We start from the raw sequence: 15,591 nt of genomic DNA, 5'->3' as shown, positions 1-15,591 counted from the left end.
GAGAGCCCCCCGACACCTCGGCCTTCGAACCCCTCTCTCGCCCGACGAGCAAACGGCGCGCGTCGCCACCGGCAGCCGCGTCACGCAACTCGGAGCTCTCGCCGCCGCTGGAGCGGCGAAGGTCCCAGCCTCCTTTCCGGCGCACGTGGTAACCTGGGACGGCCCGGTCAAGCCAAGCGCGGTCTCGCCAACGCACCCGCGAGATGCAGGCGCAACAGTCGCCGCTTCGTGAGGGGTTGCGGGGGGAGAGGGTGTGTGTGGAGGGGGGGGGGGGGATATGGATAAAATGAGACGAGCTGACGACCCCAAACGCGTGCGCGTGCGGGCACGCCACAGGGGCTATACGAGTTGCATTTAACCCCGGTGAAAGGCATTTGCGAGTTTCTCTTCTCAGTCAAGTAAGAAGAGAAAACTAAATTCAATGATAAGTGGTACACAGCATAAAGCCGATATACGTATTTGGTTTAGGAGAGCTTTCACAGAATATTTACAACGAAGACCAAGCAAAAATAAATGGCTGGCGGTTTAGCACTGCTAAGCACGAAATAATACGCGAAAGCACAGTTTATTGCAGGTGGACACCACCACCGCGGACCTGAAAGCGCGACTGAGGTGTCCGCAGGTCCAGGTGCGCGTCTTCAACTTTTTCATCGTCAGTGCTATTTTACCAAATGTACGCCGGCCACCTGTGCTCCAGTGCCGCGTTTCTGCAGCAATGTTGTCAACGACAACGCGTATTGCTCTGGTGTCGTGTTTCTGTCACAAAGTTGTCCATGCCAAGGAATGCAGCGCACATCCCTCTGTCACTACCGCCACATAGCTCGAAGCGCAAATATTACTTTGATAGTAGTATAAGTTAATGGAGAAGACGATGTGCAGTGCACAGCGCGAAAGTGTGTTGCTGCAGTTTCACACGACGTGTGTCTTCGGCTGTGGCGATAGCTATGGTGCTCTCGCGCAGTGGCCTGTGAAGCTGATCTGTTGGCGTCGTCGCTGGTTCGAATCCAAGTCGCGGATATTTGATTTATTTTTATTTCTTTCTTCCATTTGGCACTACTCCACGACCATCGCTCACTCGGCACGAACCCACAAACATCGCAACATCTCGCGCAGGGTTTTCCCATCGGAATAGTGATTTTGCACTAATAACCGCAGAACTTGGAGCTGTGGAGTGGAGTAGCGGCGTTATGCAGGCGGTGAGCGGTGCTGCCTATACCTGCACTGATCCCTGATTGCACGGCATCTGCTACACTATTCGTTTCTACTTATTCTCTTAGTCTGGGATAATATGCTCTCCTTATGCCGAATGTTACGACCGGAGCACACAAATAAGTAGCCTGCAATTAAGGTTGACTCGCGGAGAAATATTATTCAGTTAACCCGAACAGTGCCTTAGCCGTATACATAGTTGGCTAAATGGCTTTGGCGTTCGGCTGCTGGGCTCTTGGTTGCGGGCCCGAATCCCGGCCCCGGGCGGCTTCATTTCGATGGTGAAGAGATGCAAAAACTGTCATCCGCTGAGATTCTGGCGTGGGTTAAAGAACTAGAACTAGTTGAAATTAATATGGAACCCCCTTCTTCAGCGTGCCTCATAGTCGGAATTAAGCGTGGCTTCGGCATGTAAGAATATGCCAATTAGATTATCCTCGTGTGTATAACCGACGTCTGGACTAGAACGCAGGCTTCCGCGATAAGAGACGATTATCCTTTCTTGGTATTTGTTTGCTGTTCGAAGGGGGAAAAACTAAAACCCATCGCTAGCAGGTATACCACAAGTGGATAAGACGAAAGCATGAAGTGTTTAAAATGTATATCCGGTGCGGCTAAACACGTTGCGAACGATTTTGGCAGCGTCGTAGGCTGCATTCCACCTGCAGAGCAGCCTGCCGTAAGCCGCGCGCGTGTATCACGACATAGTGTCCGCTATGGTGCCCTGCCTTCAAGCAGCTGTGGGCGCACCTGCGGCGCTCGCCCGTATGTCACGACACAGTATCCGCTATGGTGCTCTGCCTTCTCGCAGCTGTGGGCGCACCTGCGGCGCTCGCCCGTATTTCACGACACAGTGTCCGCTATGGTGCCCTGCCTTCCCGCAGCTGTGGGCGCACCTGCGGCGCTCGCCCGTATGTCACGACACAGTATCCGCTATGGTGCTCTGCCTTCTCGCAGCTGTGGGCGCACCTGCGGCGCTCGCCCGTATTTCACGACACAGTGTCCGCTATGGTGCCCTGCCTTCTCGCAGCTGTGGGCGCACCTGCGGCGCTCGCCCGTATGTCACGACACAGTATCCGCTATGGTGCTCTGCCTTCTCGCAGCTGTGGGCGCACCTGCGGCGCTCGCCCGTATTTCACGACACAGTATCCGCTATGGTGCTCTGCCTTCTCGCAGCTGTGGGCGCACCTGCGGCGCTCGCCCGTATTTCACGACACAGTGTCCGCTATGGTGCCCTGCCTTCCCGCAGCTGTGGGCGCACCTGCGGCGCTCGCCCGTATGTCACGACACAGTATCCGCTATGGTGCTCTGCCTTCTCGCAGCTGTGGGCGCACCTGCGGCGCTCGCCCGTATTTCACGACACAGTGTCCGCTATGGTGCCCTGCCTTCTCGCAGCTGTGGGCGCACCTGCGGCGCTCGCCCGTATGTCACGACACAGTATCCGCTATGGTGCTCTGCCTTCTCGCAGCTGTGGGCGCACCTGCGGCACTCGCCCGTATTTCACGACACAGTATCCGCTATGGTGCTCTGCCTTCTCGCAGCTGTGGGCGCACCTGCGGCGCTCGCCCGTATTTCACGACACAGTGTCCGCTATGGTGCCCTGCCTTCCCGCAGCTGTGGGCGCACCTGCGGCGCTCGCCCGTATGTCACGACACAGTATCCGCTATGGTGCTCTGCCTTCTCGCAGCTGTGGGCGCACCTGCGGCGCTCGCCCGTATTTCACGACACAGTATCCGCTATGGTGCTCTGCCTTCTCGCAGCTGTGGGCGCACCTGCGGCGCTCGCCCGTATTTCACGACACAGTGTCCGCTATGGTGCCCTGTCTTCCCGCAGCTGTGGGCGCACCTGCGGCGCTCGCCCGTATGTCACGACACAGTATCCGCTATGGTGCTCTGCCTTCTCGCAGCTGTGGGCGCACCTGCGGCGCTCGCACGTATTTCACGACACAGTGTCCGCTATGGTGCCCTGCCTTCCCGCAGCTGTGGGCGCACCTGCGGCGCTCGCCCGTATATCACGACACAGTGTCCGCTATGGTGCTCTGCCTTCTCGCAGCTGTGGGCGCACCTGCGGGGCTCGCCCGTATTTCACAACACAGACCTTGATACTGTCCGAACTAACGCCGCCCAGACAGCCAGCTTAGTCTCTGCACTAGAAACACGCCTAGACGACGCCGAAAATCGATCGCGGCGGAATAATCTAATATTTTATGGCCTTGAAGGCACTAATGCGGCCGAAACAAATGCTGAGGCTGAAGAAATCATCATTCGTCACTGCCAGGATCGCCTTAACATATCAATCGACCCTAAAGAAATAGAACGCGCACATCGCCTTGGACGCCACTCTGACGACCGCTGCCGCCCAATAATAAGCAAATTCACGTCCTACAAAACTAAAGACAATATTCTCTCAAATGCCCGGAAACTAAAGAACACATCCTATAGCATCGGCGAAGACTTCTCTCGTTCCGTCCAAACCGCGCGTAGCCACCTTGTAGCATTCGCCAAAGCCAAAAAAGCTAAATTTTCACTTCGCTACAAGACATTGCACATTGGTGCTAAGCGTTACATGTACGATATCTCATCGCAGATGGTTAAAGAGATACCATAGCGGTCACCTCCCCCAAATTTAATCAATACCCGTCCCCGCACTTTACCAAGCAATCATCTTTCGTTCTCTGTAACCTACACTAATATTCGCAGTCTTATGCCGAAACGAGAACGCGTGTCTAGCTTAGCCATATCATCTAACAGCAGTATGCTGTTACTAACTGAAACCTGGCTTACTAATGATATCACTGATGCTGAAGTTATTGCCGATTTGCCGAATTTTTCTGTTTATCGGAAGGACCGCACAGATTCTCGAGGGGGTGGCGTGCTGATCGCTGCTGGACCAGAATTATCTTGTTCACCCATCCGTCTCCCATCTAACTTAGAGATACTGTGGCTTTTGTGCCGTACCTCACCGCATTCAGTCATAATCGGCGTGTGTTATAGGCATCCGCATTCTAGCCCAAACTTTTCTCGTGAACTTAACAATATGCTAAACCAGCTCATGATATCTTATCCGAACGCGCATATTCTTCTGTTTGGTGATTTTAATTATCCAGGAATAAACTGGCTCAACCGTTCTCATTCACAGCCAATCAGTGCAGAATCAAGGGATTTTCTAGATGTTTGTTTGAACTTTAATCTTTACCAACTAGTAACCAGCCCAACACGCACCGCAGGCGATTCGAGCAACATTTTAGACTTAATACTAAGCTCTCATCCTGACAGTTTGTCATCCATTAGATACTTAGAGCCCATTAGCGACCATAAAGTCATTCAAGCCGATTTTTCCTTCCGCACCGAGCGCCATGAAACACAAAAGAAAACAATCACCCTGTATGACAAGGGTAACTACAATGCCATTAATCATGAACTGAGCATTTTTTTCCCACTCTTCGAAGCCGGTTATAACCAGAGATCTGTTAACGAGAATTGGCTAATATTTAAAAATAAACTTCATGAACTAACACAAAAATTTATCCCTAGAATAAGTTTTCGTGAAAATCGCTCTAAACCCTGGTTTTCTACGACACTAAAAAGACTGGAGAATAAAAAGAAGCGGCTTTTTCGCGCTGCCAAATTTAAAAGCAATTCCGAAGCGTGGGAGAAATACTTTTCAGCCGAAAAAGAATACTTGACTTCCGTCACCAATGCTAAACACTCATTTTTTAACAGCGACCGACCGCGCATGCTATGCGATAACCCCAAAAAATTTTGGCGCGTTATCAATCCCGCACCATCACACTCAGTCACTCTCACTCATGCATCCGGTATTCAAGCCTCCGACACAGAATGCGCTAACATCTTCAATACGGCGTTCTCGTCAATTTTCATCCAGGAGCGCAACCCGCCTCCAAGAATACCTCCTACTAATGCCACCTCACCGATGGACGCAATAACTTTTTCTTCAACTGGCATCTCGTCTTTAATCGAGAAAATGAAACTTTCCTCGTCAGCCGGCATCGACGAGATAAACACTAAACTACTAAAAAACACAAAATGTATCAGTGCAGTGTATCTTGAATTATTGTTTTCGCAATCACTCTCTACAGGTCTCATTCCGGAAAACTGGAAAGTTGGGAAGGTCGTTCCACTCTACAAATCAGGTGACAAAAATTCCCCTCTGAACTACCGTCCTATTTCTTTAACTAGCGTCCCTTGCAAGATCATGGAACATGTCATATACTCTCAGGTAATGGACTTCTTAGGCGCTAACAATTTCTTCCATCCATCCCAGCACGGTTTCCGCAAGGGGTATCCATGCGAAACACAACTAGCCATGTTCCTCAACGACTTACATACTAACCTGGACGCTAACATTCAAGTTGACGCCATCTTTCTGGATTACGCTAAAGCATTTGATAAAGTTCCACATCAACGTTTAATACAAAAACTTTCTATTCTAAACATTCATCCTAACGTGCTAAACTGGATCAAGGCCTTCTTAAGAAATCGCTTTCAGTCAGTCATTGTAAATAACCAGTCTTCCAACCCTCTCCCTGTAACATCCGGCGTCCCACAAGGCTCTGTTCTTGCACCCCTATTGTTTTTAATATATATTAATGATCTCCCTCAATACGTATCCTGCCAAATTCGAATGTTCGCTGACGACTGCGTAATTTACCGCCAAGTAACAAACATAACTGATCATGAAGCCCTCCAGCAGGACCTTAACCAAATTGAACAGTGGTGCGCAGATTGGCTTATGACCCTCAACCCTAGCAAATGCAAGGTTCTTTCCATCACCCGTCGCAAAAAGTCTCATGCCTTCCAATACAAAATCGCTAACGAGTCCGTAGAATCTGTATCATCTTTCAAATACTTAGGCGTCACATTATCTAATGACCTAACATGGAATGCACATGTTACTAACGTGATATCATCGGCTAACAAAACTCTTGGATTTCTTAAACGTCACCTTCGCCTCACCTCACATCACGTGAAATTGCTCGCCTACAAGTCACTCATTAGACCTAAACTTGAATATGCATCCGCCATATGGGACCCGCATCATATTAACCTCGTAAACGATCTAGAAGCCGTTCAAAACCGCGCTACAAGGTTCATTCATTCTTCTTACTCCTACGACGTCAGTGTTTCAGCCTTAAAAACCAAATCAGCACTATCGCCTCTTTCCGTTCGTCGTCGCATAGCCACGCTATCACTGTACCACAAGTTCTTTTACTCATCACTTAACCGTGCCCCTTACATCACGCCAGCATCATACATTTCTCATCGCACTAGCCACACGCTTCAAGTTTTTCGCCCACGTGCCCGAACTGTTACTTTTTCAGCCTCCTTCTTCCCACGTGCAGCTAAAGATTGGAACGGCCTTCCCCAGCATATCGTCGACATCACCTGTCCTTCATCATTTGCAAGCAATCTAAACAACATTTTTTGTTCATGATCACTAATGGCATTGTTTTGTGCCTTTTCTGCTAATCCCACCCCTTATGTAATACCCCGCGAGGGGTCTTTAAGGTAATAAAATGAAATGAAATGAAATGAAATGGTGCTCTGCCTTCTCGCAGCTGTGGGCACACCTGCGGCGCTCGCCCGTATATCACGACACAGTGTCCGCTATGGTGCTCTGCCTTCTCGCAGCTGTGGGCGCACCTGCGGCGCTCGCCCGTATTTCACAACACAGTGTCCGCTATGGTGCTCTGCCTTCTCGCAGCTGTGGGCGCACCTGCGGCGCTCGCCCGTATTTCACAACACAGTGTCCGCTATGGTGCTCTGCCTTCTCGCAGCTGTGGGCACACCTGCGGCGCTCGCCCGTATATCACGACACAGTGTCCGCTATGGTGCTCTGCCTTCTCGCAGCTGTGGGCGCACCTGCGGCGCTCGCCCGTATTTCACAACACAGTGTCCGCTATGGTGCTCTGCCTTCTCGCAGCTGTGGGCGCACCTGCGGCGCTCGCCCGTATTTCACAACACAGTGTCCGCTATGGTGCTCTGCCTTCTCGCAGCTGTGGGCACACCTGCGGCGCTCGCCCGTATTTCACAACACAGTGTCCGCTATGGTGCTCTGCCTTCTCGCAGCTGTGGGCGCACCTGTGGCGCTCGCCCGTATTTCACAACACAGTGTCCGCTATGGTGCTCTGCCTTCTCGCAGCTGTGGGCACACCTGCGGCGCTCGCCCGTATTTCACAACACAGTGTCCGCTATGGTGCTCTGCCTTCTCGCAGCTGTGGGCGCACCTGCGGCGCTCGCCCGTATTTCACAACACAGTGTCCGCTATGGTGCTCTGCCTTCTCGCAGCTGTGGGCGCACCTGCGGCGCTCGCCCGTATTTCACAACACAGTGTCCGCTATGGTGCTCTGCCTTCTCGCAGCTGTGGGCACACCTGCGGCGCTCGCCCGTATTTCACAACACAGTGTCCGCTATGGTGCTCTGCCTTCTCGCAGCTGTGGGCGCACCTGCGGCGCTCGCCCGTATTTCACAACACAGTGTCCGCTATGGTGCTCTGCCTTCTCGCAGCTGTGGGCACACCTGCGGCGCTCGCCCGTATTTCACGACACAGTGTCCGCTATGGTGCTCTGCCTTCTCGCAGCTGTGGGCGCACCTGCGGCGCTCGCCCGTATTTCACAACACAGTGTCCGCTATGGTGCTCTGCCTTCTCGCAGCTGTGGGCGCACCTGCGGCGCTCGCCCGTATTTCACAACACAGTGTCCGCTATGGTGCTCTGCCTTCTCGCAGCTGTGGGCACACCTGCGGCGCTCGCCCGTATTTCACAACACAGTGTCCGCTATGGTGCTCTGCCTTCTCGCAGCTGTGGGCGCACCTGTGGCGCTCGCCCGTATTTCACAACACAGTGTCCGCTATGGTGCTCTGCCTTCTCGCAGCTGTGGGCACACCTGCGGCGCTCGCCCGTATTTCACAACACAGTGTCCGCTATGGTGCTCTGCCTTCTCGCAGCTGTGGGCGCACCTGCGGCGCTCGCCCGTATTTCACAACACAGTGTCCGCTATGGTGCTCTGCCTTCTCGCAGCTGTGGGCGCACCTGCGGCGCTCGCCCGTATTTCACAACACAGTGTCCGCTATGGTGCTCTGCCTTCTCGCAGCTGTGGGCGCACCTGCGGCGCCCCTTCGGCGTGGCGGTGGGCATGCTGTGCCAGTTCGTGATGATGCCCCTGGTTGCGTTCGGCCTGCTGACGTCTATGCGGCTGAGCGGCCTCTACGCCATCGGCATGCTCATCATGGCCTGCTGCCCAGGGGGCACCGTGTCCAACGTGTTCGCCTACTTCGTCGACGGGGACGTGCCTCTCAGGTGAGGCCCCGCGTCGGACGCGCTTTGGCTCCGGTCAGAAGCCTGGCGTCCACCCAACTAGATTCAAGCACGACGCGGATGAGAAAGGCGGGTTGGCGGCCGAGTTTTATCGGCAACTTGCTCTCGGTCAAGCCTGTCTTAATCGGACATCTTGAAGACAGCACGAAAAAAACACTGGGTGTTGCGCTATACGAGGACGTTACTGAATCAAATCGAATATAGTGCGTGCAAGACTGCAGCGGGCAGCCTGCTCTGTTGTAGTGTTGTCGCTATAACTAGGCCTAGTGACACGCGAATAAGTGATGCCATCATTTTCACCAAGCGCGATCTTTCTCGCAATGTGCTCAAGGTTATAGGCGCCCCCATTCCCTGTCACCTTCAGCACATTTCCCAGATTGCATGTCGCCAGTGCTTCGGCCCGCCTTTTGTGTTAGACGCATTGCGTGGCCATTCAGCCGTTTTTGGGATGAATTCTTCTTTCGAATTTTTTGCGTGTTTTCCAATCGATCAAGTGATTGACTCTCTCTTGCGGTTGTATAGGTGTGGAAGTGTTCTACTGCACACAGACCTGTAAGGCTCTTGCAAACTGTGGGCTTGCGAGGACCCTGCGACTCCTAGGAAATATGCAAGTTAAGGCCTTGATAATCTGCCTGTGCCCTACGACACCCCTCGCGCTTGGCTGGAATCAAGCACCTCCCGCTACCGGTGTTGCGCATGCGAGAGCGGCTTCAAGCTCGTGCGCAGTGTTTCGACAGATAGCATCGGCATCCCTTTGCATACGAGATACCTGATCCTGCTGCAGCCTCTACGGTGTTTCTGCCACGTACGTAAGACCCCGCATGCATTGTAATGCACACTTGTCTTTTACGGCATTTTTTTCTTCTTTCAGCGCATAGGTTCTGCAACCACAGTGCCATACTGAGTACTAACCGTGCTCCCACGTAGTAACATTTACAAGAGCTGTGTAGGAATTGGGATGCTTTGAGTAGCCGCTGAAGTTAGTTGCTTTGTAGTTACGGTGATTTTTCGTGACGTACGTGCAGCCCCAGAGGTTTGTTCATCTGTGCCATGTAGTGAAGCTGTTGTAGCATCCGCGGAAGTATCAAGTCTCGGATGGACTTCCTCTCACCTTCAAGAGATTTGGAACGCTGGAGATGCGTAACGAATCACAAAGCATAGGCCAGAATAAAAACTCCTGGCATTTCTGTTTTTGACAAAGGCTGCTCGCACCTGGCATAGACATTCATCAGAGTCAGCTGAGCATTCATTTGTGTTGAAAAACAACGCGCTTACAGCTTGTCGAGGCTGATAGATGAATCATTTTAGATATTCGAATGTTGGCCTATACTTTGGGTTCGCATCTTTCATCGCAACTTGAAAGGTTGAGGTTGAGCTCGTTCGAGGGCTATTCGCTGCAACTGCAACGAGGACCGTTTAGCATCGCCCCATTGTAGGGAAACAGCTGCACTGTTTTCCACGCCTCGTAGCGGAAAATGCGGCTGCGTCATTTCTTCTTCGTCTTCTTCTTCTTCTTCTTAGTAAGCATCCTTTCTTCGCCCTTTCCTTTTCGTTCCCATTCTTCTCGTCTTCAGCAGTATTTCTGTCACCTTCCCTCTCTTGCCCAAATAGGCATCGCGCCCCCTTTCAGCCACCGTTCGTTGGCCTCCTTTTCTTCGCTCTTGGATTTTACGCTGAGAAATAAGGACCTCTATGAGAAAGCCGAGGCCTCCCTTTTCCCTCTTTCATCTTCTTTTTCATTCCTGTGCAACGTACGGATGTTCTATGGTAAATGCACCAACACCGCTGAAAGCTTCTCATCGCAGTTAGGTTTCTGGAATAAAACATAGGCCAACACGGAAGCAGAATGTGGTAACCCGTCATGAGGACTGCTCGAGATGATTCGACTGCGAAAGACAGCTCGTTTAGACGATGGGCAGATGAAGCATTCAATTCACATGCCGCGTGCACATGCGTTGATTCTTTTTCGCACACCCATTTCCAACCTTCTTGGATGAAAATTTTGAACGTTGGAAAAGCGCAAGGTACTGTTATGGAAATATTGAAAGTAATGGTCCATTATTACAACGTGTAGTAAAATCTTTGAAAGTTTTTCCATCGTCGCATCGAGCAGTTAAGACTGCCGTAGAAAAGCAAAGGGGAACGCTTTCGATGATCGCAAAAACGATAATACCAAAAAAAAAGCGCAAGATTGTTGACGGGAGACCTCTGTATATAGTGATTTTTGCAGGGAAACCTTGCAATGAAAGAAAAAAAATTTCGTTCATAAACTCTGCCGTTCAAAAATGTTTCGTCCAGAATTGTTGGGTATGCCTGCACTGAAGAGCCAAGGTATTTAGTAGCGCGTACTGAGAATGCTGGTTTATAGGGGTTTAACGTCCCAAAGCAACTCAGGCTATGAGAGACGCCGTAGTGAAGGGCTCCGGAAATTTCGACCACCTGGGGTTCTTTAACGTGCACTGACATCGCACAGCACACGGGCCACTAGAATTTCGCCTCCATCGAAATTCGACCGCCGCGGCCGGGATCGAACCCGCGTCTTTCGGGCCGGCAGCCGAGCGCCATAACCACTCAGCCACCGCGGCGGCTCGTAATGTGAATGCATCCATGCTGAGTTTACACTGTATCCGGCAAATACTAACTTAATTACCCGCCTGTGGCAAAGTGGAAAGCTTCCGTGACGGTCTTCATTGGGCGTTAATTTTATTTGTTTATTCTTCGTGCTGGTTCCCGTATAATGGCTAAGAGCTCACTCACACGGACGGACGTACCTCCGTCCGTTCGAATTCGCTATTATTTCGCATTCTGTCTAAAATCATCTCGTAATGGTGGCGAGCGCACAGCTGCCATCATAAAAAAAAAAGATCGTGATAAACCCCACTCTCATAGGCACTTTCGACTCGTCGTGCGGAAAAGAAAGCATCGTAACGGTGCACTCAACGCAGTGCCAAAGCGCGCGCTTGCTCACGAAGAGTCGCTCGCAGCATTAGGCGTCTTTGGTTGCTCAACGGCGACGATACAATCTCCGGAGAAGCTGAGTGACCTCTGCGGGAGCCGCGCGCCTCGCTTCTGTTGCGCGCAGCAGTGCCGGCAAGCGAGCGATACAGGGACGCGCGCAGCCGACCGCCGTTATACGCGCAACAGCGCTGCTCATCGCATCACGCCAACAGCCGCCCTTAGCTGCGTCGCTACACGCGTCGCATACTAACTTGAACACCGGCGCGCTGTTGTGCTTCGCGCCGATCCCACTGGCAGTTAACCATGGCCTCTCGCCCTCGGCGTACTCAGTGGCCGCGCCGATGACGCTCGCGGCTGCAGACACGCGGACCGTGCGAGCGCACCGGGCGAGCCCCCGAATAGTTGATGCAAATCCACGCGAAGGTCGGGCGTGCGCGGGCGGAGTGACGCTTGGCCACGCCCAGTGGCCGCATGGAGTTACAGCAGCGTCGATCCCAAACCGATCTCGCTCCGAGTCGTCCAAGTGGACGCGAAGGGACCGCGAACTTGAGCTGGGAGCACAGTTCCATCGTTACAATGCCTAATGCGAAACATGACAACGGCGGACAATCTCGCGATGGAACGGCAGCGACCGCTGGTGCAAAGTAGCGCCGATTTGTATACGCCCGCTCTGCTGACTTCTGTTAACGCACGAAGAGAATGCCCCCCCCCTCCTCTCCCCAGCCTGTTGTTCGGGTAGGCGTGGCAAGAAAAAGCTTGTTTCGCGGCTTATCTCATTAGGCATTACGGCTAGAAGATCAAAAACAAGGCAGCCCAGTCGCTGTTTTAGCGCTGTCCTAAATCATTGTCCTTTGTGACCTGAAACCGCGAATTCTGAGCATTGAATTGAAGACGTACACTGCTGTAGTAAAAACAGCTCTTGACGCTTTCCTTCTTCTGTCATGTGCGTCCCACTTGGTGTTTTGAATGAGTCTTTCTGCTTCTGCCCTTGTCACTTACTCAATCCTTTATAAAACAAACACCACTGTTTGTCGCTTTTCCCTGCGAGTAAGAGGGTGACCAGCGTTCCGTAACGAGAGAATACTTTCAGCGTAAAGGAAAATTAGTACCCTTAGACCTCGCCGGCAAAGTTTTGGTTGACAAAGCATGTTTCCAAACCAATTGGTTCTCAGTGCGTAGAAGTACGTATAAAAAGCAGCTACCCGCTAGATGCAGATACAACTTTTCGACTGTTACCGTTAGCACGTGGAGTAATATTGGTTGTTGTTGTTGTTGTTAGCCTATCAAAAGATGGCACATACCCACACTGGGGGATCGGCCAAGAATCGGGTGGCTATTCACCTGAACGATTCAAACGGGCAAGGCCTCACAAAAATTGGCCTATAGGCTCATTGGAGTGTCCCTCCCCACGGTAATATTGGTGTTTTACTCTTCTCCAATGGCGGCTGCTGCGCGTCGAGCTTCTTCTACTTGCTGTCACTACAACGACACAACTCTTCCGATCACCACTTGCTACCGACTGCCGTCTGGAGCTATTTATTTAGCATAGGTAAAAAAAAATGCGTTCGGTTGCGGTGTTCTCAGTGAAGGCCTGATAAAATTTTACAGACTGAATTCGGTGGTTCCTAGAGGTCTAAAAGTTGTTACACAGCTATATTTCGATGAAACTCAGTGCATTTTTTTTAGATTTAAATTTATTACCCAGTCATACGATTAGATTTGTGGATACACGAAGCCCCAGCAGTTTACCCCTGATCTTCACAATAAACTTTTATTTCTAAACTCATGCGGCAAAGGATGAAAGACATGAATTATTTGCTTATCCAAAATCGTTGCACATGGTTACAGAGGAGCAAGGCGGAATGAAATTGCGCTAGAAAAACAATTCACGTAGTCCGGCGAACACTCACCGTGGTCCTTTTTGGTGGCGGGAGAGATTCTGGTATGTCCCTATAGGACCCATCGACATTATCCCATTGCGCTCAGCTCGTAGAAATTTCGTACGGGATCCATGAGAAAGGCGTCGCGACAACCCTTAGTGTCAAGAATAAACCAGTCAGGCTAAGCTTTGCATGCTTGTCGCGAAGATCGTGCGGCCTCCACCAGTCGAACTCAAGTTGGTGAACCTACCTAATCGCCTTCGAATGGTTGGCAGATGTCTCATGGAAAGCAGCCAACGTGGTCTTGCCCCATCTGGCGCTAATTTTCCTCGACAATCGCACATAACTGCCCCTCGCTATCACGGATGAAGGCAGCTTTCCACAACCTGCTCCCTCAAGGTTGAAATCATCCGAACGGGACATCTGGAACCATCGTTGTTACGCTTTGCGTTAAATGACGCCGCCTCCACCTTTAATGATGTGTTAATGTTATGCAACGATGAGGATGCGGGTTGTCCTCGACGCAATAGAGGAAGAGTGCTGGCATCTGCGTGCACACCTGCTGCTGCTTTCACATAAGCAGACACTCTGCCCATAGCGCCTGCGGTCCTGTCAGCGTCCTGCGATTTTCAGCGTGCTGACCCCGGGTGGACTCGCACTGTACAGACCGATCCGATGGCTTCGATCTCGAGATACGCCCCGTGTCCCCTGACTTCCGTCTGCTTGCGACCATCGGCTTGCTGTCCGAGTTTTTCGGCGGTCTCTGGGAAGGCAGGAACGCATCGGTGTGAAAGCCATATTCTCTTCTTCTCTTCTCACCCTTACAGCGGCACTGCTAAATCCATCCAGGCTGCGTGCATCGTGTTCCTGGTGCCGTTTGCGTGGTGTCCTTTATTTTCTCGACAACAGTTATGTCTAATGGCACATCGCGGTATTTTATCGCTCTGATTCGATTTTCTTTCGCCCCGCAGGTTAGCGGCTGGGAAGATTATTAAGCAGCGTTCTCAAACAGTCCTAGAGGCACGAGATCGACACATAAGGGGTCACATAGCTACAGCGTGACAATTGCACCGAAGCGTGCCGTCTCTCTGATTAACCCTAGCGCGACCCTCATCGCTGCAACACGACGCTTACGACGAATGTGGCGAAAAGGAATGATCGGGAATTACAGTCCCCCGCCCATGCTGTTCTCTTTTCGTCTCCAGCATTGTGCGAATGCCCTCGGCACTGCAGTCAGACGGTGCGCCGGCTTCACGAGACCCATTGAAGCCGCGTTCAAGCCGCGGTATTTTTCCCCCTAATGTGCAAGGGCACCACTCTGCACATCTTCCACGCCACGCACCGAATCGCTGCTTTCCCTGGAGAAACACGAGCATCGTGAATAAACAACGCCGGATTGCTAGCAACGTTGGCAGCACGAGTTGGAGCCGCCCATCATGTGACGCTCAGTCCGTCGTTGTTGATACAGAGTGAACTGGAACAAGTCCAATATACGCCCTGAATATGGGCAGGTCGCTTTTCTGTGGAGGGGAAACCCTTTGGTTTTCTCGGATGCACCGACCGCAAACCGGGTGGCACTGCGCCACGCTGCATGCAACAACAGCGCGAGGAAGCGGAGGCCACACTTGCATATTCCGGTCCACTCGCCGGCGCGGCATCGGTCCCGCTCTTGGCATCGCTATCGCTGGGACGCTGGCCGCCGCGCGTACGCGCGCGCGGCTCAGCAGAGAACTGAGCGGCGATATCTGCAGGAAAAACTCTACCTCACTGCTCGCCGGCGTCGCCCGTGGATCTGCGACGCGATATTTTGGGAACGACTATATTAAAACAAATGCCTCCACGCGGAAGCTGGGCGTCGAGTTCTTCTGTCTTGATCCGCTTGCGTTTTCTTTTGCGTTCTATCCTCTAATGGAAGCAAAAAGAACGCGGAACGCCGTCATGTGCTGTTCTCTGACAACGACACCAGCTGTACGGAATCTTGAGGACGCGTTATACAGATGCGTACTTACACCAGTGATGTTAATATCACTGCTAAGTCCCAATGCTGCTCGGTGTAGTTGGCAACAGCGCAGCACTTCAGTGAAGATTTTGAAGGACAGCAGGCTGACTATTATCTTAAATGTCGCAGAAAGTGGGTCTTTCTTGCGCTCAAGCAGCAGCAGCAGCAGCAGCATTAAGGTCAGGTTTTCTTTTTCTGTGCTCCAGACTT

General features: G+C 51.9%; 1 protein-coding gene across 3 annotated transcripts in view; it reads left to right on the top strand.

Annotated features, from left to right (window-relative positions):
* LOC144114995 (ileal sodium/bile acid cotransporter-like) overlaps positions 1-15,591 on the top strand; it is a 120,280-nt gene that overhangs the window by 39,189 nt on the left and 65,500 nt on the right. For all 3 annotated transcript variants that reach the window (XM_077649091.1, XM_077649090.1, XM_077649092.1), the window contains one exon: positions 8,321-8,526. In XM_077649091.1, coding sequence (XP_077505217.1) covers positions 8,321-8,526 — 206 coding nt within the window. The remainder of the gene's footprint in view (positions 1-8,320; positions 8,527-15,591) is intronic.

The sequence above is a fragment of the Amblyomma americanum genome, chromosome 1, assembly GCF_052857255.1.
Source record: "Amblyomma americanum isolate KBUSLIRL-KWMA chromosome 1, ASM5285725v1, whole genome shotgun sequence".
In the NCBI taxonomy this organism is placed as follows: domain Eukaryota; kingdom Metazoa; phylum Arthropoda; class Arachnida; order Ixodida; family Ixodidae; genus Amblyomma; species Amblyomma americanum.
This window is presented reverse-complemented; position numbering and strand designations above follow the sequence as displayed.